Source organism: Astyanax mexicanus, chromosome 25 (genome assembly GCF_023375975.1).
Source record: "Astyanax mexicanus isolate ESR-SI-001 chromosome 25, AstMex3_surface, whole genome shotgun sequence".
NCBI lineage: Eukaryota > Metazoa > Chordata > Actinopteri > Characiformes > Acestrorhamphidae > Astyanax > Astyanax mexicanus.
In genome coordinates this window covers 13,919,058-13,944,675 of record NC_064432.1, presented here as the reverse complement: position 1 = coordinate 13,944,675, position 25,618 = coordinate 13,919,058, and the positions used below count along the sequence as shown (strand labels likewise).

Here is a 25,618-nt window from a genome sequence, read left to right as displayed (position 1 = left end):
TTAAATCCATTTTTATTTACTGTAAATAAGCAGTTTTGTAATTTTTGTTGCATATTTGTGTTGGGTATTATACTGAATACACAACATTCAAATACATTTTTATAAACGGGTTGTAATGTGGCATTTTTATCATGCACACATTATAGGTATGGATTGTTATTTTTCTTTCATCTAGATTGAACAGCATGAAAATAGTGAGATATTGCTGGTTCATGTACTGCAAAATAATAGTACAGTCATGGCAATTAGAACAGAATGTATGGCTAATTCATAATCACAGTATTCTTTAAAGCATGATATTGATAGATTTTCATTCACAAAGTAAAGGAGAGAACTAAGCTGTTAAAAGCTGCCACTATATTCACAATCACACCAATTCCACCTTAAAAGCTGCCACAATATTCACAATCACACCAGTTCCACCTTAAAAGCTGCCACAATATTCACAATCACACCAGTTCCACCTTAAAAGCTGCCACAATATTCACAATCACACCAGTTCCACCTTAAAAGCTGACAATATTCACAATCACACCAGTTCCACCTTAAAAGCTGCCACAATATTCACAATCACACCAATTCCACCTTAAAAACTACAACTATATTCACAACCACACCAATTCCTCCTTAAAAGCTGCCACTGTATTCACAATGTCACTAGGTCACCATAAAGGCTACAACTATATAAGAGGCTGAATTTAGCTTCTTATTCGCCAGTATCTTTTTGAGATTTCCGTTCCACCTTAAATGCTGGCTGAACAAACATTCGGCCGCCTGTAGATGGCGCATTTTAACAGTAAAAACAGCATGTAAGCAAAGCGCTGTGCAAACACTCTGAATAAAGGAGAGAAGACAATGCGAGGGACAGAGTTTAACTCTGAGTGAAATATAATGTAAATAAAATTAGATATGAATTAAAACGTTATTGCTCTCACTTTTGGCCTAATTCCCAGGCCATTATATCTTCAGTCTTAAGTAATCTAGAAAACTATCATACCTAATACACAATACATAAGACTGTCAAAATCCTGAAGGACAAATAATACTGTTGACTTTTTTCACAATGACCTTGTGAACACAGCATGTTATATAATATTAAATTAATATTAATAATGAATGGTGAAATAGCACTTTTTGCCTAATTCCAAGACCATTATCTCTTCAGTCTTAAATCGTCTCACAAAAATGACTATCAGACCTAATACCCAATACCCCACGCTGTCTAATTCCTCAAGAACAACAAATATTACTGTGGAATTTTTCCATAATGACCCTGTGAACATAGCATGTAATATAATATAATAAATAGTGAAAGCACTATTAGCCTAATTCTATGACCATTATCTCTTCAGTCTTAAATCGTCTCACAAAAATGACTATCAGACCTAATATCCAAAACCTTACACTGTCAAAATACTGAAAAAGAACAAATTTTACTGTACATTTTTTCCATAATGTCACAATCCTAAAGAAGAACAAATTTTACTGTGGTTTTGTTCCATAATGACCCTGTGAACATAACATGTAATATAATAAAATGAATGGTGAAATAGCACTTTTCTCATAATTCCAAGACCATTATCTCTTCAGTCTTAAATCGTCTCACAAAAATGACTGACACCCCTAATACCCAATACCCCATACTGTCAAAATCCTAAAGAAGGATAAATATTACAAACAGTACTTTAGACAGTCTACTCATTCTCCGCATTAAGTTTTCATGTTGCCACCGTTGGCTTCTAAATTATGATGTGATTCAGTTGCACACCTTAAATGACCTTTTATCTCATTATTATATTAATGTTAATAGACTTTTACATTCCTACAGAATAAGAAATTCAATTCAGAAGTTCATAGTGAATTCACTATTTACCTATCGTACTATAATGGTCTTAGAAATAAGTGAAAAGTGCAATTTGCCTATTCATTCTATTATATTACATGCTATGTTCACAAGTTCATTATGGAAAAAGTCCACAGTAATATTTGTTCTTTTTCAGGATTTTGACAGTGTGGGGTCTTGGGTATTAGGTCTGATAGTCATTTTTGTGAGACGACTTAAGACTGAGGAGATAATGGTCTTGGAATTAGGCGAAAAGTGCAATTTGCCTATTCATTATATTATATTACATGCTATGTTCACAGGGTCATTGCGAAAAAATCAACAGTATTCAGGATGCCTACATCTCAGACAAATTTCTGGAGCCCGACCCGACCCGGCCTGAGGAATGTGGTGGAAAATCTCGGGTCAGGTCAGGTTCGGGCAATCTAAGCTCTAATTTAGCCTCTAACAAACAGAATAAAACAATGGAAATCAGCTGCAATTACCTGTTAGCTTCAAAACTAAAGAAGGACATTTAGGACAACAAACAAAACAAGTAATAAAGAACATTCTCAGATACTGTTCACTGAATTCTCACTTTAATCAGATTAAAACATTAGAGACATGACTCTGATAAGTGTACATTTTATAGTCCATATAAAATCATACAACATAGAATTAAACATCTGCTGCAGCCCAAAAATATTTTGCCCTTAGCCCTTGGAATATAGTGTAATTAATATAATTAACAGATCTACAGCAAGCTAGTATTTATAGCACATAGCGGCCTGATTTCTTCTCAATCTAGACAGATTAATCACTACCCGACCGATCGATCCATTTATTATCTGCGCAGGAAAACGCTTTTACTCGAGTGTAATTAATTAATATTTTACTTAATAATCATTTTTAATAATAATGAATTAAAGTTTAAAGTTTTAGCATTTTCTCTGTACAAAAACTATATTTAAAGTATATTCAATGTACTTGAATATTTTTTTTTACTACTTCACTACTACTGTAGTAGTAAACTACTACAGTACTAGTGATACTAGTACTGATACTACTGATAGCCATTGCAACAGAGATGGAGAAACATGGCCTTTAACAGAAACTGAGATATTCTGAAATTCTCTACTGCTTCATATAGTGATTTGTTTACGGCGTTCCCAGAAAAATTGAAAAAAAAACAATTAAACAAATTCAGTGCAATTCTTGTTTAGATAAATGAAAATTTAAAACAAGGCTAAATGAAATGCCTAATAAATAAAATCTACACTTTTCTGGTGCTTCCTTTGTATGAATTCTATCAGTCAGGTATTAAGGAGAAGTAAGCCCAGCTAGCACTGCCGGAGCAGCATTAGCATTACCCACTAACCACTAGAGGTTAGCCGCTAATGCTAATGTTCTAGCCTCAGTGCTGGAGAAATTCGGTAATCTAAGGTTACTGTAAATAAACAGAAGCACTTTACTCACCCAAATAAACAGTTTTCAGGAGAGAAATCTGTGTAGATTAACATCCAGCACTCGTTTACAAATAGTATTTTTATTTATTACAGTTTTGTTTGTTTAGCCTAGCTTTACTTAACTTAACCATTCTTTAATGGTTTAAGGTTTTAATGAAAAATGGCTTTAAGCTTTTAATAGTTTCAAAGGATAAACGTATATAATACAGAAAATTAAAAAAAGAACCATCAACATAAAAACCTCATGTCTTAGACACTGCTTATAATGTATTTACTATTAGCATATTGCTGCTGAAAAACAAGAATTCATGTGCATTCATTCATTTATTCACTCATTTATTCATTCATTCGCGACTCCTAGCCGACACACTCCACCTTCAATCGCCAGTGATTGTCCCGCCACAGCACCAGGGGGCAGTCTGGATATATGAGTCTGAGGAAGTAGAGATTTTCACACGTTTACAGTTTTAACCTTTTTATGTGTTTTTCATGATAATTCTGTTTTTTGAACTACCTAACTAACCAGCTATCACATTAGTACCCATTCTATCACTAGAGAACTATTGAATACGGCTAGCCATATGTATGTTTTGTTTTTTTGCCATAGCTAGCTGCAGTGTTTAAAATGGGGGATTACATATATTTTTTTTTTATTAACCTAAATTAAAGCTTTGCAGGAGGTGAGACAGGTAAAGGTAACTAACTGTACTGTATTGTGCAAGTTGTCGTACCTTGGCTTTGCTGTCGTGGGCAGACATATACCCAACACACATACTCTCGGTAGTATGGCTCCAAAGGAACTCTACTAAACACAGAAGAAAACTGCATTGTGATTTAGTTCATCTTCTACTATTCCAGTCATTTCAGATTAGTCTGTTTAGTTTTTGAGATATTTAGGCAGGTATCGTATTGAGTGGGGCTGCACGATATATCGTTTAAGCATCGTCATCGCAATGTGCGAGAATGGTCACATCGCAGGATGGGTGATTAAATCAAACACGTCATGTGGTAATGTTTTGATTCTTGACACAAGAAGTAGATACACAGCACTGTCACTGTGTCTGTGTGAGTGACAGGCTGCTGCTGCCTGAGAAGCGTGAGGGGGAGGGGCAGGAGTGAACACGAGGTAACCATATGGCCTCCATCCACATGTTTGGGCACGTGCTTGTAAACATGAGCACGTGTGGAAAGCTGTGCACCTCAGTCCAACACAGCTTTGCGGCGCAGATATTTCCAGTTACAGCTGAAGTCACGTTTTTAATCCCAGAAAAACAAATGCTCTTATTTACCTTTTAAAAAGCCATTTAAATGCCTGGTTTAAGGGCCGATTACTCTTGTTTTGCTGTTTTCCTCTGGTTTTAAGAGCTCTGCGCTGAGCTCTTGATTGGTCCGGACGGTGTATGGGTGGGGCGGTGCTGGTGACCAGTGATGGTATAGTTACTTTGAAAAAGTAACCCGATTACTGATTACTGATTACTCCTTTAAAAAGTAACTTAGTTACTTTATGGATGACTTGATTTTAAAAGTAACTAAGTTACTTTACAAGTTACTTTATTAGTTACTTTAAGCAGCTGCAGACACATAAACGCCGCCTTAACATAAACATTATAACCAGTTTTGCCAGTACTGCCTTTTTTGGAAAATGGATTTTAACAGCAACAATGTATCTCTTGACATTTAAAGCTGAACTTGCCAGTCCCATTTCCATACCTGGGCTGCCAAGTATAGAACACAACAGCATCCAAACAGTGTGCTGGAGCCATGGAAATGAGCAAGATGGCCATTTTTCTGCTAAACAGGTAATCACTCGTATTCGCACTGCCCAGCACTGATTGTTTCTACAATGTTATATTGTTATTGTATTGTGTTGATGAGTAAGATGACGTACCCAGTAGATCCTGAAAATCGTCAGTACTCTGCTCATCTCCATGTTTGCAGCATTTCAGAACAATTACTCCACCTAGAACACCATCCTCATTGACCAGGAACGGTGAACCTGCAACACACACTTAACTGTCAACTGTGATTAATCACACTTTTTTTTTTAGTTTAATTTCACTACTAACCACAACCAGGCCTGAGTACTGATTACAGACCTGTAGAATGAAGAAATCACTTAAATACAATCTGTCTGACAACATGAAGCAGATAAAAGATCTCAAAAAGCAGCATATTATTAAACCCCCATCTGAAGAAATCCAATAACAGATAAGAAAACAAAGTTATTGATCATCTATCAGTCTGGAAAAGATTATAAAATCATTTCTAAAGCTCTGAGACTCCAGAGAACCACAGTGATTCACTATTATTCACTAATGGAGAAAACATGGAACACTGGTGAACCTTCCCAGGAGTGACCGGCTGACCCAAATTACTCCAAAAGGGCATGAAGAACTCATCCAGGAGATCCCAAAAGACCCCAGAACAACATTTAAAGAACTGCAGGATCTCACTCGCCTCAGTTAAGATCAGTGTTAATGATTTGTGATGCATTACGTACCTATGAACTTGTTTTGCATTGCCTCCAGCAGGGCTTGATGTGCATCTTCAGTCTGCACAGCTGAGGAACATTCTCTGGCTAACATGGTGCGAATGAGGTGCTCCCCACAACCTGCAACTCACCAGAGTAACACCATCAGCACACCATCATCATGACACCATCACCATAACACCATCAGCACAAGCCTGCCAGGCTCCCAAAATTACTTTATAGAGTTTTAATTACCGGAAAAAAAGAAAATGCTTAATAAAAATTCCAGCCAGCAGGACCTGCTTCTGTGCTACGTGGACAGAGAACTGGATATAATGTTAAGAATATACATTTTTATTTTATTTTTTTTTATCAGCATGTGTTTACAATATGTTTGTCCAACTCAAAAATATTACATTATAATGCAGTTTAATTTCCTGAGAATTTTGAAGATTAATTGTCACTAAAAGGATAATACATTTTTTTAGAACAGGGCTAACCTAAACTAAAGCTTTACTAGATGAGTTTTGTTATTACTTGCCATTCTCAGTTAACTGTTAAAATATTAATCTGTCTTATGCTATACGTTTTTAAATGAATAAAAATCTGCCAACTATGAAAGTTGCAGTGAAAAAATAATGTTCTACTATATATCTTTCCTTTTTTAAATAAAACTTTTTTTTCTGTTTTTGTTTTTTTTAACTAAATATTGAGCACTGCTAAACACTACTGAGATATTATAATTCAGTTAATTTAGTAAAATTCAGTGAATTTTAAAATAATCTTGTCTGCCAGCTGTAAACCCCACTACACTATTATTACTGCCCACCTTCTCAAAAATACAGGTAAATACCAACATTTAAACATATTTAACATAATCATGATTAATTACAGAACTGAATTAAAAAAAACTTAAAAACATTTTGTTGTACGAAATCTCTACCACATATCACTCCACAAAGCACAAGCAACGTAATTCAGTTTAGTTAGGTGGTTGCTGTGGTGTTGCTAGGTGGCTGCTGTGGTGTTGCTAGGTAGTTGCTGTGGTGTTGCTAGGTAGTTGCTGTGGTGTTGCTACATTGTGTTGGTAGACAGTGTTGGTAGACGGTTGTCGGGTGTTGCTAGGTGGTTGCTGTGGTGTTGCTAGACAGTTGCCTTGGTGTTGGTAGACAGTCACTCTGGTGTTGCTAGGTGATTTCTGTGGTGTTGCTAGGTGATTTCTGTGGTGTTGCTAGGTGGCTGCTGTGGTGTTGCTACATGGTTACTATGGTGTTGGTAGACCGTTGTTGGGTGTTGCTAGGTGGTTGCTGTGGTGTTGCTAGACAGTTGCTTTGGTGTTGGTAGACAGTCACTCTGGTGTTGCTAGGTGGTTGCTGTGGTGTTGCTAGGTGATTGCTGTGGTGTTGCTAGGTGGCTGCTTTGGTGTTGCTACGTGGTTACTATGGTGTTGGTAGACGGTTGTTGGGTGTTGCTAGGTGATTGATGTTGTGTTGCTAGGTGGCTGCTGTGGTGTTGCTATGTTGTGTTGGTAGACGGTCTTGGTAGACGGTTGTTGGGTGTTGCTAGGTGGTTGCTGTGGTGTTGCTAGGTGGTTGCTGTGGTGTTCTTTGACAGTTGCTGTGGTGTTGCTAGGTGGTTGCTGTAATGTTGCTAGGTGGTTACTGAGGTGTTTCTAGGTGGTTGCTGTAATGTTGATAGGTGGTTATTGAGATGTTGCTAGGTGGTTACTGTGGTGTTGCTAGACAGTTGCTTTGGTGTTGGTAACCAGTCGCTGTGGTATTGCCAGGTGGTTGCTGTGGTGTTGCTAGGTGGTTGCTGTGGTGTTGCTAGGTAGTTACTGAGGTGTTTCAAGGTGGTTTCTGTAATGTTGCTAGGTGGTTGCTGTGGTGTTTCTAGGTGGTTGCTGTAATGTTGCTAGGTGGTTGCTGTGGTGTTGCTAGGTGGTTGCTGTAATGTTGCTAGGTGGTTACTGAGGTGTTTCTAGGTGGTTGCTATGGTGTTGCTAGTTGGTTGCTGCAGTGTTGATGTGGTGTTGCTAGGGGGTTACTATGGTGTTGGTAGACGGTTGCTTTGGTGTTGCTAGGTGGTTACTATGGTGTTGGTAGACTGTAGATGTGGCGTTGCTAGGTGGTTACTATGGTGCTGGTAAAAGCTGCAAAGTATGAAAGATGCAGTGAAAAAAAAAGTCACTTTATAGGTCAAGCATGTAGTATAACCTTTTCTTTTTTTAATGGAAAACTTAATAATATTATAAAATAATATTATTAACACTAGGCGGCCCTGTGAAGGTGATGAAGAGTTGTTCATACCTGAGGTACTCACAGCTGTAGCGTAAGGCTTGGAGTCGTGTGCGTTTTCAGCCCAGCAGCCGCAGCCGTAATGAGCCGCCTTAAACAGAGAGACAGAGAACAGAACGCTGTTTTACTGAGAATATAATTATTCGCAGTGCCAAAACCTTTGCTTAAAAGCTGGGTGGTTGCTAAGGTGTTGCTATGGTATCCATGGTGGTTGCTGGTTGGTTGCAATGGTGTTGCTATAATAAGTTTGTTTATTTGTAGCATTTTCTCCCTCGGTTTGGTTTGTTTTCACACAGGCACAAATCTAAACATCAAAATGTGCTTCAACGATCCAACCCTGTGAACACGTTCTCTCCTCTGATTGGTCAGAGCTGTCTAGCGTGGGAGCAGGATAGTAAATACAGGAAAAAGATTTCAGTAGTTAATTAGTTAATAGCTGTAGTAATGCATTATCTGAGTAATAAATCAGTTTAAACTGCACCTGAACAGCCGTTTAGCTCAAACATGAGGAGACGTATATTAGATAGTCGTGTCGGTATAATGGTCATAAACGTTATAATACTGAGAGGCCGCGGCGTGTCAGGGTCTCACCTGGCCGACTCGGCCGGGATGTTTCATAGCTAAACCTCCACTAGAGACGGCAGCCGCCACGTTCCCATCCTGATCCACGACCACCGCGCCCACCGTATCCAGAGAGGACGAGAATGACTGCTTAAACTCACCCACCTGTACACAAAAACACACAGCTTTACTAAACACAGCTTTACTAAACACAGCTTTACTAAACAGAGATTTCTTAAATACAGCTTTACTAAAAATACAGCTTTACTAAAAACACAGCTTTACTAAAAACACAGCTTTACTAAAAACACAGCTTCACTAAACACAGCTTTTTAATAACAGCTTTACTAAAAATACAGTTTTACTAAAAATACAGCTTTACTAAACACAGCTTTACTAAACACAGCTTTACTAAAAACACAGCTTTATTAATAACAGCTTTACTAAAAATACAGCTTTACTAAACACAGCTTTACTAAACACAGCTTTACTAAACACAGCTTTACTAAAAACAGCTTTACTGAACACATCTTTACTAAACACATCTTTACTAAACACAACTTTACAGAACACAGCTTTACTAATAACAGCTTTACTAAAAATACAGTTACACTAAAAATACAGCTACACTAAATATAGCTTTAGTAAACACAGCTTTACTGAACACAGCTTTACTGAACACAGCTTTACTGAAAACAGCTTTCCTAAAACAGCTATGCTAAAACAGCTATGCTAAAACACAGCTATACTAAAAACAGCTTTACTGAACACAGCTTTACTGAACACAGCTTTACTGAACACAGCTTTACTGAACACAGCTTTACTGAACACAGCTTTATTGAACACATCTTTACTAAACACAGCTTAACTAAACACAGCTTTACTAAACACAGCTTTACTAAACAGCTTTACTAATAACAGCTTTACTAAAAATACAGCTACACTAAAATACAGCTACAATAAATAGAGCTTTACTAAACACAGCTTTACTAAAACAGCTTTACTAAAACAGCTTTACTGAACACAGCTTTACTAAAACAGCTTTACTAAACACAGCTATACTAAATACAGCTTTACTAAATACAGCTTTACTAAAACAGCTTTGCTAAACACAGCTTTACTGAACACAGCTTTACTGAACACAGCTTTACTAAAACACAGCTTTACTGAACACAGCTTTACTAATAACAACTTTACTAAACACAGCTTTACTGAAAACAGCTTTACTAAACACAGCTTTACTAATAACAGCTTTACTAAAAACACAGTTACACTAAAACACAGCTACACTAAATATAGCTTTACTAAACACAGCTTTACTGAACACAGCTTTACTGAACACAGCTTTACTGAAAACAGCTTTACTAAAACACAGCTATACTAAAAATAGCTTTACGGAACACAGCTCAGCTTTACTGAACACAGCTTTACTAAACACAGCTTTACTGAACACAGCTTTACTAAACACAGCTTTACTAAACACAGCTTTACTAAACACAGCTTTACTAAATACGGCTTTACTAAAACAACTTTGCTAAACACAGCTTTACTGAATACATCTTTACTGAACACAGCTTTACTAAAACACAGCTATACTGAACACAGCTTTACTGAACACAGCTTTACTAAACACATCTTTACTAAACACATCTTTACTAAACACATCTTTACTAAACACAGCTTTACTGAAAACAGCTTTACTAAACACAGCTTTACTGAAAACAGCTTTACTAAACACAGCTTTACTAAACACAGCTTTACTGAACACAGCTTTACTGAACACAACTTTACTAAAACACAGCTATACTAAAAATAGCTTTACTGAACACAGCTCAGCTTTACTGAACACAGCTTTACTAAACACAGCTTTACTGAACACAGCTTTACTGAACACAGCTTTACTGAACACAGCTTTACTGAACACAGCTTTACTAAAACACCTTTACTGAACACAGCTTTACTGAACACAGCTTTACTGAACACAGCTTTACTGAACACAGCTTTACTGAACACAGCTTTACTAATAACAGCTTTACTAAAAATACAGCTACACTAAAATACAGCTACAATAAGTAGAGCTTTACTAGCTTTACTACTTTACTCTCTCAGTCTGAATTAACTGAATAAAATGTGTGCCCTCATTTCTTGGACGGAGGGACCAGACAAAAATGCAGAGAATTTGTGCAAAACCAGCTGAATAACTGACTGACCCAAATAAACCTCCACGCAGTCCTTCTACAGTTATCAGGCAAGGTGAGTCCTTAATTTAAACAGTTGCAAATCATAACACAGTTTAAAGAATACACATGCTAATAATAAGGCTAAGTATTTTTTTAGCAATGTAAAATTATAGTGATGTGTAAATTCTTGCTAAACTGCTTAGTCTACACAATTTAAGTTATGAGTTCTAACTAGCTACCTTAGCTTTAATTTAACTAACTAACCTAGCTTTATTTAACTAGCCAACCTAGCTTTAAGTTACATAACTAACCTATCTTTAATGTAACTAGCTAATCAAGCTTTAATTTAACTAGCTAACCTAACTTTAATTTAACTAACTAACCTATCTTTAATTTATCTAGCTAACCTAGCTTTAAGTTCTCTTTCAAGCATTCGTTTCGGTGTCTCACTATGGGATACGCCCCTTCCACGTATGCCTCAGAAGCTCTATTCCACTACGCCAGCCAATGAGGCTGGCTGACAGCTGTGACGCTCATGCTCCCACCCCCCCTATATAATACGGTGGCACAGCGTCACCTCCTCATTCAAAACTTTCTTCTCGCTTCACTCCAGAAGCCTCCACACACACACTCTCTCTTCTACAGGCCGCCTAAGCTAAACAGTCCACAGACGGAGTTAATACCTCCATCGCCGGGCGCTTAGCGACTTTGAAGAGAAAGAGGATTTATTTAGGTCTTCACCATAGACCGAATATTTTCCTGTTTAGTCGGGTTGTCTCCAAACGACGGCTAAACGAACTAGCTTAGCTAACGAGCCAAGCTAAGCTAAACACCAAATTAGCTTTAGCGCTGCGGCTAGTTACTAGCTCCCTGTGCTAACGGTGAAATAGATTGGCCACCACGCCATCGTCCCCCGAATAGCGCAGTTTAGCACAAATTAGCACACCAGCTAATTGTTAGCAGCAATGCAGGCAGTGCCGAGTGGGGATAGTGAACCCGCACGGTCGTGTCCCTGCGGGAATAAAATATCTAGCAGGGACACGCACCACATATGCGCCGCTTGCCTCGGGCTGCGACACGCCCAGGCAGCGCTGAAAGATCCCGGTTCGTGTGATCACTGCGCGCGGTTCACTGTCAAAAGCCTACGCCGCAGGCTGGCACGCCAAGTCAGCCTGTCGAGCGGGGACCCGCTCATATCAGGCGATGCGAATCCGCCCAGTACACAGCAGGTCGCCATGCCCGCTGCATCATCCACTCCCGCGGGGTTAAGCTGGGGTGACCAGCTAGACACCCTCGCCCCCCTCCCCACTCTGCTGGATGCAGAAGAGGATGAACTGGAGGGAGAAGAGGATGATTTGGACGACGGATCCGAATTTCTCATCTCTGACGAGGATGATGAATTCAGTGATTCCCCGTTCCTCCCCTCCGCCCAGATGGCTACATTCCCATGTGCCATGGAGCTCACTGATGAATCGGGAGAGACACCACCCTCTCAGTTTCTGAATGTGGACCTCCAGGATGTGCTCAAGCGTGCAGCTGAAAAGCTGAACATCCCGTGGCCGGCCGTGCTAGCGGAGATCGCTAAGTCACGCTACGAGGGAAAGAGATTGCCTAGGGCGAAGCGGGCAGCGAGACAGCTACTCCCCATATTTCCAGAGCTTATGGAGGAGTTAGCTACATGCTGGAAGGAGAAGCCCTTTACGGGAAAAACTCCTATCCAAGGAGCATCTGCTCTTGATCTGGAGGGTATGGAGAAAGAAGGCCTTCTTCGCATGCCTCCCATGGAGCCCCTGGTAGCAGCACACCTGCACCCCAGCCGCTCAGCAGTCTCCAGCCCCACGCTGCCCTCCAAAGCAGACCGCTTTCAGCCCAGCATGACCGATCGGGCTTATAAAGCGGTCGCCCTGTCTGTGAGAGCCCTTAACGGCATCTCCATGCTTACAGCCTACCAGGCTGAGCTGCAGGACGACACGTCAGCCACGCCAGGGTCACCTCAGTGGGAGGAGATTTGAGTGATTACGGATCTCTCCCTCCGTCTTCAGAGATGTGCGGTCCAAGCGGCAGGCAAAGCCATGGCCACTATGGTTGTCCAGGAAAGAGGCAGGTGGCTGAACTTAGCGAGTCTCTCAGACAGGGAGAAAGAGGCCATTCTGGATGCACCAGTTGTGCCCGGGGGCATCTTCGGCTCCGCTCTCGAGCTGATGCAGAAGCGGTGCGAAGAAAAGAAACGGGATGATGAAGCGCTCCAGCTGTGCCTACCCAGGAAATCACAGCCTGGCCCCTCACCCCCCCCCCCCCCCCCGCTCTACTTTCACGCAGGCGGCGGCCCGTCCAACTGTCAGCTTTCGCATCCTCAAACGGCCGTAACCCCAGATGGACAAGCCGGGTCAAAGCGGAAGCGCTGAAAGTAAGGCTGCTTGGTCTAGGAAGCCCCAGCCACCCCCACAAGCTGCCCAGCCGCCCTCCAACCCACCTACGGGGATAGTGAGGAGGCAGAAGAAGTCAGCCTGATGGGTATCTGGCGCCAGGAGGGAGCCAATCTACCCCCCGTTTAGCTGGCTCCCCTCCCCAATGTTCAGGCGGAACGCAGTTCCAGCGCTCCCGTATGTTCTGTGTGCCAAACATGCCCAGTTCGCACACCAAGCACACCCTCACTCATTGTAGCAGTGATGTGTTAAATAAAGCGAAGTGTTTCTGTGTTTTATGCTTGTCACATGTTATGAGTCAAAATAAAACACAAAATGTTGCAAAACATAAAATGCTTAGAACAAAAGCTTCAGAAAGTTTCCCTGCTTTCTGGGCTAGAAAGCATCACACACGCGATCCTGACACGGTCGTGTCGCGCATGCGCAGTGGACGGCAGTTGCAGTTGCACTCCGTTTCCGCTAGAGGGCGCGAACGCCCCATAGCTGAACAACGGGAGCACATGCGTCTTATCTCGCGAGGTGCTCAGAGCAAAGCGAAATGTCTGCAGGCTGCAGTTCAACATTCAGCCTCCCCGTTTCAGGGGTATTTCAGGGGTAAATTTCCCAATTACTGAAGGAAAGAGCAATGAGAGTAGCATCACCCAGACAAGTTCGGGGCATGTTCTACTCCCGGTTCTTACTAGTGAGACCTATTTTGCATTTACATGCTCTAAACAATCATTTACGGACAAGCACGTTCAAAATGATAGTTTATTTAGCTCTGCTGAAGCTTATATTCCCACCTTTGGGCATGATGGCCTCAGTTATAGACGGTGTCCCTCTGGACCGATGGTTCATGAGGGAGTTTCGGCGCTGAGTGGCCTCGCTCAGGTTGGACCAGTTACGTCACATGCGCTAGAAAGTGAAAATCACCCGAACGGCGCTGATGGCTTTGTGTCAGTGGAAGCGCGAGCGCTTCCTAACACAGGGTGTCCCTATGCGCACAGTACATGCCAGACAAGTAGTGACAACAGATTTGTCTGTTTGGGGGTCATGCACAAAGAGAGGACAGTGGATGGCAGGTGGAATCACCGGCAGCTATATATGCACATAAACTGTCCGTAGATGCTGGCGGTTCAGCTAACACTCAGACTTTTTCTCCCTGTTCTAAAGAGATGCCACGTTCTCGTGAGGACAGAGAGTACGGCAGCAGCGGTGTATGTCAGTCGCCAGGCAGGGCTGCGTTCCCATCCGGTACGCACGCTGGCACGCAGACTGATTTTATGGAGCAGTGTCTAACAGATTTCGTAGCGTTACGGGAGAGTAACGCTGAATCTGTTTGCGTCACTAGTGAATGCATAGTGCCCTCTGTTTTACTCGCCGCACAATCGGAGTGCCACTCTGGGGGTCGGCGCTTATCCACGCGAATGGATGCACACACTGTTTTATGCGTGCCCACTGATAATGTTAATCTCCCCAACTCTAGCCAGAGTAAGAGAGAGAGGTCTGACTGTAATCTTAGGGGTTCCACATGGGCCGGACAAGCTTTGGCTGACGGCAGTGGTGTTCAGATAAACTTGAAACTCCGTTTCAATGTTCTGTGGGGGTTATACTGTCTTTCCTCCAAGACCTGATTGATAAAGGCAGGTCTTTCTCCACAGTTAAGGTTTACCTCGCAGCTATTGCTTCGTGCCATGTGGGATTTGAAGGGAAAACAGTAGAACAGCATCCTTTAGTGTGCCGCTTTATGAAGGGGGCACGGCGGTTGCTACCAGTCTCCAAACCCTTGTCTCCATCTTGGGATTTGTCATTGGTGCTTGAAGCCTTGTCGGCAGCACCTTTTGAACCTCTGGACCAGGTAGACTTTAAGATCCTGTCTATTAAGACAGCATTCTTGTTAGCCTTGGCCTCAGCTAAACGCGTGAGTGAGATACATGCATTTTCTGTGCACTCCTCATGTATGCAGTTTTCGCAGGGGGATACAAAGATATGTTTGCGTCCAAACCCTGTTTTTATTCCCAAAGTCATTCAGCCTTGTCTCCCTTTGGAGCTGCAGGCATTTTATCCACCGCCTTTTACCTCACATAACCAGCAGCGGTTAAATGTTAAATGTCCTGTGCGAGCGCTGCGTATCTATGTGGATAAATCTAAAAGCTTTAGGAAGAGTGATCAGCTTTTCGTATCTTGGGCTAAGCCGTACACAGGGAGAGCTATTACTAAACAAAGACTATCGCACTGGATTTCAGAACTGATCGCTTTGGCATACACCAGACGGGTGCTAGCAGTCCCGTCTGGCATCCGGGCACACTCCACGAGAGGCATAGCGACCTCATGGGCGGTCTTTAGTGGCCTTTCTATTCAGGAGGTGTGTGCAGCGGCGAGCTGGTCCTCGCCTCATACGTTCACCAGATTTTATAAACTGGACATAACAGCACCTACTATAGCACATGCGGTGCTGAGCGCCGGCTCGGGGAACAGTCTCCACTGTGAGGCTTAGCTGGTTGACAGTGTGTTCAGGCAGGCTTGTCTGACAATACAGGAGTTAGGATATCCCATAGTGAGACACCGAAACGAATGCTTGAAAGAGAACTTTAGGTTACTTGCGTAACCCCGGTTCTCTGATAGCATGAGTGAGGTGTCTCACCAGACCACCCTCCTTGCAGCGTGAAGCGAGGAAGAGGTGTGCCTGTTTTTTGAATGAGGAGGTGACGCTGTGCCACCGTATTATATACGGGGGGTGGGAGCACGAGTGTCACAGCTGTCAGCCAGCCTCATTGGCTGGCGTAGTGGAATAGAGCTTCTGAGGCATACGCGGAAGGGGCGTATCCCATACTGAGACACCTCACTCATGCTATCAGAGAACCGGGGTTACGCAAGTAACCTAAAGTTACCTAACTAACCTATCTTTAATGTAACTAGCTAACCAAGCTTTAATTTAACTAGCTAACCTATCTTTAATTTAACTAGCTAACCTAACTTTAATGTAACTAACTAACCTAACTTTAATGTAACTAACTAACCTAGCTTTAATTTAACTAGCTACCTTAGCTTTAATTTAACTAGCTAACCTATCTTTAATTTAACTAGCTAACCTAACTTTAATGTAACTAACTAACCTAACTTTAATGTAACTAACTAACCTAGCTTTAATTTAACTAGCTACCTTAGCTTTAATTTAACTAGCTAACCTAGCTTTAATTTAACTAGCCAACCTAGCTTTAATTTAACTAGCCACCTTAGCTTTAATTTAACTAGCTAACCTAGCTTTAATTTAACTAAGTAACCTAGCTTTAATTTAAATAACCTAGCTTTAATTTAACTAAGTAACCTAGCTTTAATTTAAATAACCTAGCTTTAATTTAACTAACTAATCTAGCTTTAATTTAACTAGCTAACCTAGCTTTAATTTAACTAACTAACCTAGCTTTAATTTAACTAACCTAGCTTTAATTTAACTAGCTAACCTAACTTTAATTTAACTAACTAACCTATCTTTAATTTATCTAGCTAACCTAGCTTTAATTTAACGAGCTAACCTAACTTTAATGTAACTAACTAACCTACCTTTAATGTAACTAACTAACCTAGATTTAATTTAACTAACTAACTAACTAACCTATCTTTAATTTAACTAGCTAACCTAGCTTTAATTTAACTAGCTAACCTAACTTTAATGTAACTAACTAACCTACCTTTAATGTAACTAACTAACCTAGATTTAATTTAACTAACTAACTAACTAACTAACCTATCTTTAATTTAACTAGCTAACCTAGCCTTAATTTAACTAACTAACCTAGCTTTAATTTAACTAACCTAGCTTTAATTTAACGTTACCAAACTTAGCTTTAATTTAACTAGCTTACCTAACTTTAATTTAACTAACTAACCTATCTTTAATTTAACTAGCTACCTTAGCTTTAATTTAACTATCTAACCTAGCTTTAATTTAACTAACCTAGCTTTAATTTAACGTTACCAAACCTAGCTTTAAGTTAACTAACTAACCTAGCTTTAATTTAACTAGCTACCTTAGCTTTAATTTAACTAACTAACCTACCTTTAATTTAACTAACTAACCTATCTTTAATTTAACTAGCTACCTTAGCTTTAATTTAACTAACTAACCTACCTTTAATTTAACTAACTAACCTATCTTTAATTTAACCAACTAACCTACCTGTAATTTAACCAACTAATCTACCTTTAATGTAACCAACTAAGCTACCTTTAATTTAACTAGCTAACCTAGATTTAATTTAACTAACTAACCTAACTTTAATTTAACTAGCTAACCTATCTTTAATTTAACTAACTAACCTAGCTTTAAGTTAACTAGCTAACATAGCTTTAATTTAACTAACCCATCTTTAATTAAACTAACTAACTAACCTATCTTTAATTTAACTAGCTAACCTACCTTTAATTTAACCAACTAACCTATCTTTAATTTAACGAGCTACCTTAGCTTTAATTTAACTAACTAACCTACCTTTAATTTAACTAACTAACCTATCTTTAATTTAACCAACTAACCTACCTTTAATTTAACCAACTAATCTACCTTTAATGTAACCAACTAACCTACCTTTAATTTAACTAGCTAACCTAGATTTAATTTAACTAACTAACCTACCTTTAATTTAACCAACTAATCTACCTTTAATGTAACCAACTAACCTATCTTTAATTTAACTAGCTAACCTAGATTTAATTTAACTAACTAACCTAACTTTAATTTAACTAGCTAACCTATCTTTAATTTAACTAACTAACCTAGCTTTAAGTTAACTAGCTAACATAGCTTTAATTTAACTAACCCATCTTTAATTAAACTAACTAACTAACCTATCTTTAATTTAACTAGCTAACCTACCTTTAATTTAACCAACTAACCTATCTTTAATTTAACGAGCTACCTTAGCTTTAATTTAACTAACTAACCTATCTTTAATTCAACTAGCTAACCTAGCTTTAATTTAATTAACTAACCTATCTTTAATTTACCTAACTAACCTAGCTTTAATTTAACTAACTAACCTATCTTTAATTTAACTAACTAACCTATCTTTAATTTAACTAGCGACCTTAGCTTTAATTTAACTAACTAACCTAGCTTTAATTTAACTAGCTAACCTAGCTTTAAAATATGTTATAACTAGCTTGCCTAGCTATCTAGCGTTATCCCATGAAATAGCTATGCTAATTTATTGTGTAGTAAGGATTTAACTGTACATTATTAAACAATCAGGTTAAATTAAGCTTGTTACGAACGAGTTCCGAATACTTCAACTAAGAGTATTCTGACCCACTTGGTAACTAAGTAGCATTGTGTTGCTTGTTTGTTTATTTCTCATTTTCTTCCTTTGATATAAGATGAAACTGGGGAAGGAAGGCACCATCACTGTCTCAGCCCATTGTTGGAAGACTGCAAAAGCACAAGCTACAGCCAGTGGGACGGCACGAGTGCTACTGATGGAACCCTTTAATGTTAATGTTCTCCTGAACTTAAAGCATACCTTCATCTGTTTTTGTATTATACATATAGTAGTATGTGGTAGTATATATTCTTGAATATATAGTTAAGTGTATTGTTAAATATGTAATTAAATACATTGTGATATATGTGGTAATATATGGTATGTGTATTATAGATTGTAATATTTGGAGATATGTTTTGGAATATATAGTGATGTGTATTGTTCAATATATAATAAAATACTTTGTGATATATATGGTATGTGTATTACTGACAGTAATATATTAAAATATGTTCTTGAATATATAGTGAAGTGTATTGCTTAATATATAATTAAGTATATTGCAACATATATGGTAATATATGGTACATGATCTGGTAATATGTGGAAATATGTATGAATAAATATATAATTCAGTGTATTGTAAAATATACTGTTCGGTACAACTAAATATATGTGGTAATATTTAGTAATATATATGGTTAAATAAATAATTAAGCATATTGTTACATATAAAACTAAACATATTATATATTACATTCCCATATATACAATATATGAAAAGCAGCAATACCTTATGTATTTTTAAATATATTGTAATATATTAATTACTATATAACACCATATATTAGTCAATATATTTTCAGTATTTTTTTATCTAATATTTTATCTTTTTTCAGTCACATATTAATCAGTAGCACATACGGTATCCATTAAAATGATTGAACTTGTTGGATCTTTCTAATTAACCAGTAAATTGTGAAATTAAATAATTCCATATATTGACAGTTAATATATTGGGACATATATTTTCCTTCCGTAAGGGTAAACACAGCTTTACTAAACATAGCTTAACTAAAAACAGCTTTACTAAAAACAGCTTTACTAAAAACAGCTTTACTAAACACAGCTTTACTAAATACAGCTTTACTAAAAACACAGCTTTACTAAAAACAGCTTTACTAAACCAGCTTTACTAAAACAGCTTTACTAAAACAGCTTTACTGAATACAGCGTTACTAAATACAGCGTTACTAAATACAGCGTTACTAATAACAGCTTTACTAAACACAGCTTTACTAAATACAGCTTTACTAAACACAGCTTTACTAAACACAGCTTTACTAAACACAGCTTTACTAAACACAGCTTTACTACTGAAAACAGCTTTATTGAAAACAGCTTTAAGTCACCATTTCTGAGATAAAAGATACAAAGCTTTTGCATGACTTCAGCAATATGTATGTTCAAAAAGGCTCAAAAATCACTGATATAACCTTTTTACTAGACATTAATCACAGATTTATAGTCGTTAAATTGTTAAATGTATGTGTAGAATTAAGCACTTTCATTTTCTAATTATTTCTATTTATAGAACAATAATAGTGCAGAAAAATAATTAAAGAACAGATAATTAGTGTTTTTCTAGAATTTATATTTGCGTTAAATTAAATTACTCACAGTTCTACTGGAGGTTCGCTGCTTCTTTAGAACTGTATGTTCTGTTTTCTCTGCCAGCTCCATCTTCCTCTTGTTCCTCCTGTAAGCAGCCAGACTAAATTCTGGAAAATACCAAAAATAAAATCTTAATATTTCATAAACTTTGTTTATTTCATAAAGTTTGAATTCTGACCCATCATAATCTGGTCACTGGACTTCCTAAACTACTACTGGGATCAGGATTAATTTCACACAAGAAATCAGAAAAATGAAATTTTATAATTAAGGTGTCAGGTATTCAATTTTAGGGGAAGAAATCTTTGTATAAAATACTGTATTAATCACCAGTGCACCTTATAATCTGTTACGCCTTATGTAGGAATGGTATATAAGGAGCAGTAAAGGCTTATAAACTTATACAAGAGTTTTAATGAAGTTTCTCCAGCACTAAGGCTGGAGCAGTATTAGCATTACCCGCAAACCACACTAAGCGCTAGCTCTTTCACCGTTCAGAGGTGAGTATTTTGGACTGTAGTCTGTGTTTACACCGTGTTAAAACAAGCTACATGGGACGGACCGCTAGCTGATAGCACTATGGGTTAGCGCTTAAAATGCGCCTTATAATCCGGTATGGCTTATATAAGAAAATAGACCAGAAAATAGAGCTTCATTGATAGTACGCCTTTTAATTCGGTGCACCTTATAGTCCATAAAATTCGGTAGATTGCAGTGCTGATACATGGGTGTTGCTATTGTGTCTGTGGTGGTTGCTATGATCTTGCTAAGTAGTTGCTTAGTGGTTGCTAAGGTGTTGCTATGGTTTCTGTGTGTATAAGCAGTTTTTTTAATAAACTAACTGTGCAATTTCAAATTTCATTGAAGCTTAGTGCTTCATTTTAAATGTTAGGGTTCCCAGAATTCTACCAATGAGAAGTGTGGAGCAGCTTTTAGCTTGTTAATGGTGTAAAAATAGTAATTTCTTTGCATCACCAGCGCTGTAAGCCTGTTGGGAGAATCGGCTAAAATCCTTAGGTAAGCTATCAACCATGCAGCTTGATTTAGGGCGTGTCATTGTGTCTTTGCTATCGTAACAACAGGAAAAGAACACCTGCGCAGCTCGAAACTCCCATAAGTCATGTACTAATTCTCTTAATTAATCATGGGTGTGGTTAATTTTGGGCGTAACGTGAAATAAATCAATCAGAGTGTCTCTTGCTCATCATTCCCTTTAAGAGTCAGGTGATATCTGACTTTGGCGGATTGCTATTTTAACGGTGCAGCTACCTGGATGTGTCCAACAAACGCTTCTCAGCAGAGGAAACTGAGCTGCTGGTTGACGCTGTGAAGGAGCTCCAGCAGCTCATTTACGATAACAGCAATGTTATTTTATTTACTATTCTGTTTATTGTTGATGTAAAAGTTGGGTTTGTGCTGCTGCGTGTGTTCACACGCACTTGTGGTGCTAAGATAGCAATGAAAGTCTGACCGAATTACCGGTTGACTGTTTCCAGGGTTTAAATCCGTCAGTGGTGCACCTGTGTTTTCTGCTGCCAGAATAGCAATAGGCAAAAAAATCTACACCTTCAAAAGACTCTTGGAAACTGGAGAAAACTGCTACAGGAAGACATCTGGCTGACCCACATGGAAACAGCTTCAGCTGACAGCAGTGTATATGTAAAATACTCACTGGTGGCCATCTTCTCTGAAGGACATGGAGGTATTCCATGACTGAGAGCCCATTGCTGAGCTCCTATTCCCACTAAAAAGCTGACAGACAGACAGACAGACAACAGAAATAAATCTATTTGGAACATAACTACATTTTCAATTATGCTGCAACACAGGAAAGATCTCAAATTATCAAAAAACGTGAAGACAAATCATTTAGTTTTGGATTGGTATGTTATATTGGATGTGGTAACACATTAAGGAAATATTAAACTTGCTCATTTATTTATAGAGGAAAATGATCCAATGGTGAAATTAGAGTCGTTTTTTTTTTTTTTTTTTTTTTTACATAATAACAAATTGTTATTATCTTGCGATGTAAATCTTTGTTTATACTGCAATAAAGGGTTAAATAGCTTTTAAATTAAACATTATAAACTCATTTCTACCAACTATACAGCAAGATATTAAATGATTTAATAATCGCTCACCAGGGAGGGATCCTGCCAGCAGAAAGCTTCCCTTTTTGTGCTTCACTCAGTAATCTTCTAGCCACCAACACCGGATTCCTGATTCCTAAAAATAACAATGTTGGATTAAATGGTTAATATATAGTAAAGTGATCTATCAGACTATGAAAAAACACATAAGGAATCTCAGCTTAGACATGGAACTACAAATATGGGCATAAATAAGAAATTTTCTTTCCACTTTGCTCAAATCCAAATCCAAATTTGTTTATCTTGACGGTTCACATTCACTGTAAATGTAAGTGATCTGTATAATATATGTGTAATGTGAACGAATCTGTTCCTGAAAGTCTCATATGTGGAGCATCTTTAGCTGGAGTGGAGGGTAAACAGCTGCTCTGAAGTTCATGCTCAGGTCCAGGAGGTAAAAAGAGGTCAGGTGGTTTGCTTTTGCTGTTTTTGCAGCTATAGCTGCACAGCTGCACCAAGAGATGCAGTGTGGGTACGACAGAAAAGCACGTAGAGCTAATGCTAATGCTAATACTAATGCATAAAAGCAAAAAGATGCATGAATTAAGATTTGATCGTTCACATTCATGTCGCATGTCCGTGGATCGGATACGTGTCTGATTTAGAACCACATATGAAAGAGACTCTGATTTGAAAACATCTGATTTGGCTCATTCACACAGCCATGAAAAAATCAGATCAGAGCCACATTGAGCAAAAAAATCTTTTGATTTGAGTCACTTCTTTATGTCCAAGCAAAAGTTCATTTTAACAGTTTCAGATTTAAAAGCTCTATTTGTTTCGGTTAGTGCTTTGGTTTTGTACAGAGTTTGGTCTCTACTACTACGTGTTAATTCATCATTCTCCAAACAGAACACGTGCTTCTAAAGCATTACCAAACCCACCACTTAAAGCGCCCACCGCTCCATAGTCTAATGATTTCCCGTCCATTATACTCGCGTCACACTCCACACCCCCCGACAGGTTCAGGTTAGAGCCGGTACCAGCGTTGGTGAACGGTGAATCCTGCAAACAAACAGTAAAACAACAAACAGTTAGAATGTTCTGACTCAACAATTATGTGCAATAGAACTACTGCTTTACATTTTACTTGTATATTTAGATACTAGTACATCTCAAACAATTTATAGAATATTATTGAAAAGTTACTTTATTTCAGTAATTCATATATTATATAGATGTATTAAACACAGAGTGTTCTATTTTAAGCATTAATGAAAACCCAAAAAATCAGTGTCTCAGAAAATTAGAATATTATATAAGACCAATTGGTACTTTTGGCAGTGTGGGCAGAGTGCCAAGTCCTGCTGGAAAATGAAATCCACATCTCCATAAAAGTTGTTTTCAGCAGAGGGAAGCAGGAAGTGCTGTAAGATTTTGTGGGAAAACAAAACTGCACTGACTTTAGACTTGATAATAAAACACAGTGGATCAACACCAGCAGATGACAGACATGTCTCTTCAAACCATCACTGATTGTGAAAAACTTCACACTAGACCTCAAGCAGCTAGGACTGTGTGTCTCCACTCTTCCTCCAGACTCTGCTCCCTTGATTTACAAATGAAATGTAAAATTTACTGATGGTCAATAATGTGCCCAACCCTGTGCTGAGTCATCAATAGTGGGCCACAATATACACAGACTGCATTTAGGTCATTTTGTTTTGCTTCAGCCAATCAGAGGTGGACTTGCCGGTGTGTTTTGGGTCATTGTCCTGCTGCAGAACCCAAGTACGTTTCAGCTTGAGGTCACTAACAGATGCCAGATATTCTCCTTCAGGACTTTTTGATAGAGAGCAGAAATTCATGATTCCATTTATCACAGCATGTCTTTCAGGCCCAGACCATCACACTACCATCACCATGTTTTACTGTAGATAGGACGTTCTTTTTCCAAAATGCGGTGTTACTTTTAAGCCAAATGTAATGGGACATACATCTTCCAAGAGGTTACATTTTTTACTTTTAATAAATCATTAAGATGTTTTCTGGTAAAACTGAGATGAGTCTTAAAGTTCATTTCCAAAAGTTTTGTTGTTTGGGGGATTTATTGCCTTTTCTGGTGAGAATGGGTAATTACACCAAGCATGCGGAAGAATCATTTTAAACTGGGCGAGTGTGATGCAGTCTCCTTTCTGAGCAGATGAATCTGATTCCAGGTTATTTTTAGTCAGAGAGAGACAGAAAGAAAGAGAGAGAGCTCTCAGTCAGAATCTTCACTTCTTCATTTCTTTGCTTTTACTATGAGTGAATGAGCTACTGAGCTCTTAGTTTCCTCTTCTGAAGTCTCCATTGCTCCACCAGCCGCTCACTTTCAGTAAAACTGAACCGGATCCTGTTTTAGAGGATGTATGTGTGACGTAAAAATGTAAAGACGCGTGACGTAGCCAGAAGAAGAACTTCTGCGTAAAAGCGACCCGACACCCCAGTTTTTACAATTAATATATTATTAGGATTAGCAGGGATGGTGGTTCCAGCACACTGGTACCATTAAACACTATATTTTATCCATATTCTACTCCACTCAGAAATTCTTCTGCTTTCAGTTTAGAAACTAAATAATACGGACTGACACTTTAATATTCCTTTTTTTTTGGAATGTTTTGTCATGGATGCTGAGCGCGAGTGAGGCCTGCAGTTCTTCGGATGCTGTTGTGGGTTTTTTGTGACCTCCTGGATGAGTCGTCCCTGAACTTTTAGAGTAATTTTGGTTGGCCAGACACTCCAATAAGCTACTTACATTAACATCAGTTCAAATTTCATAATATTTATTATGGGTGTGATGAGATATCATGCCACGAGATCTCGCGAGATTAAATGTGACGATATTTCTCGTCAGGCCTAAACCTGTCTCGCGAGAGAAAAAAAAACAGTATAATGTGGACTTTTTAAGAGGGATCTGGCAACCCAGTAGCAGCGAGTGTGAAAGCAGCTCTCAGCAGAAGGAAAATTCAGGCATTTTTATAGAACAGAGGTCACTAATGAGCGGACCGCGGTCTGGGTCCGGACCCAAACGTTGTCCAATGCAGACCCAAACCGATAAACTACTGAGAAGGATTTAATTGTGTGGCGCAGTAAACTCACAGACCAATCACGTGTGGGGTAAGACCACCAAACGCTCTCTTCAGACAATCAGATCTGTGCAGACGCGGTAAGGAAAAAAATAAATAAACACGCGGGATCGAACCCGTGTTGTCAGATAGGAGATAGGGAGCCCGAGAACGGGTGGAAAAACGAGAACGGGCGGAAACTAGTCACGCCGAGCGCGACAGAGAGACAGGGGACAAATGTAAACAAAATCTGTCCAGAGACGCATTTCTTCTTCTTCT

The 25,618-nt window shown here is 38.8% G+C and overlaps 1 protein-coding gene across 7 annotated transcripts in view; it reads right to left on the bottom strand.

The window, feature by feature from the left end:
- Positions 1 to 2,404: 2,404 nt before the first annotated feature.
- Positions 2,405 to 25,618, bottom strand: part of tasp1 (taspase, threonine aspartase, 1) — a 31,896-nt gene continuing 8,682 nt past the window's right edge. For 5 of the 7 annotated variants that reach the window (XM_049472472.1, XM_049472473.1, XM_049472474.1 and 2 more), the window contains 10 exons: positions 23,174 to 23,294; positions 22,281 to 22,365; positions 21,809 to 21,888; positions 20,143 to 20,243; positions 8,647 to 8,781; positions 8,068 to 8,146; positions 5,789 to 5,899; positions 5,177 to 5,284; positions 4,020 to 4,093; positions 2,405 to 3,721 (listed from right to left, as the gene is read on the bottom strand). In XM_049472472.1, the coding sequence (XP_049328429.1) occupies positions 3,629 to 3,721; positions 4,020 to 4,093; positions 5,177 to 5,284; positions 5,789 to 5,899; positions 8,068 to 8,146; positions 8,647 to 8,781; positions 20,143 to 20,243; positions 21,809 to 21,888; positions 22,281 to 22,365; positions 23,174 to 23,294 (987 nt within the window). In that variant the 3' untranslated portion in view covers positions 2,405 to 3,628. The remainder of the gene's footprint in view (positions 3,722 to 4,019; positions 4,094 to 5,176; positions 5,285 to 5,788; positions 5,900 to 8,067; positions 8,147 to 8,646; positions 8,782 to 20,142; positions 20,244 to 21,808; positions 21,889 to 22,280; positions 22,366 to 23,173; positions 23,295 to 25,618) is intronic. The other 2 variants (XM_049472475.1, XM_049472476.1) reach the window with 2 other exon arrangements.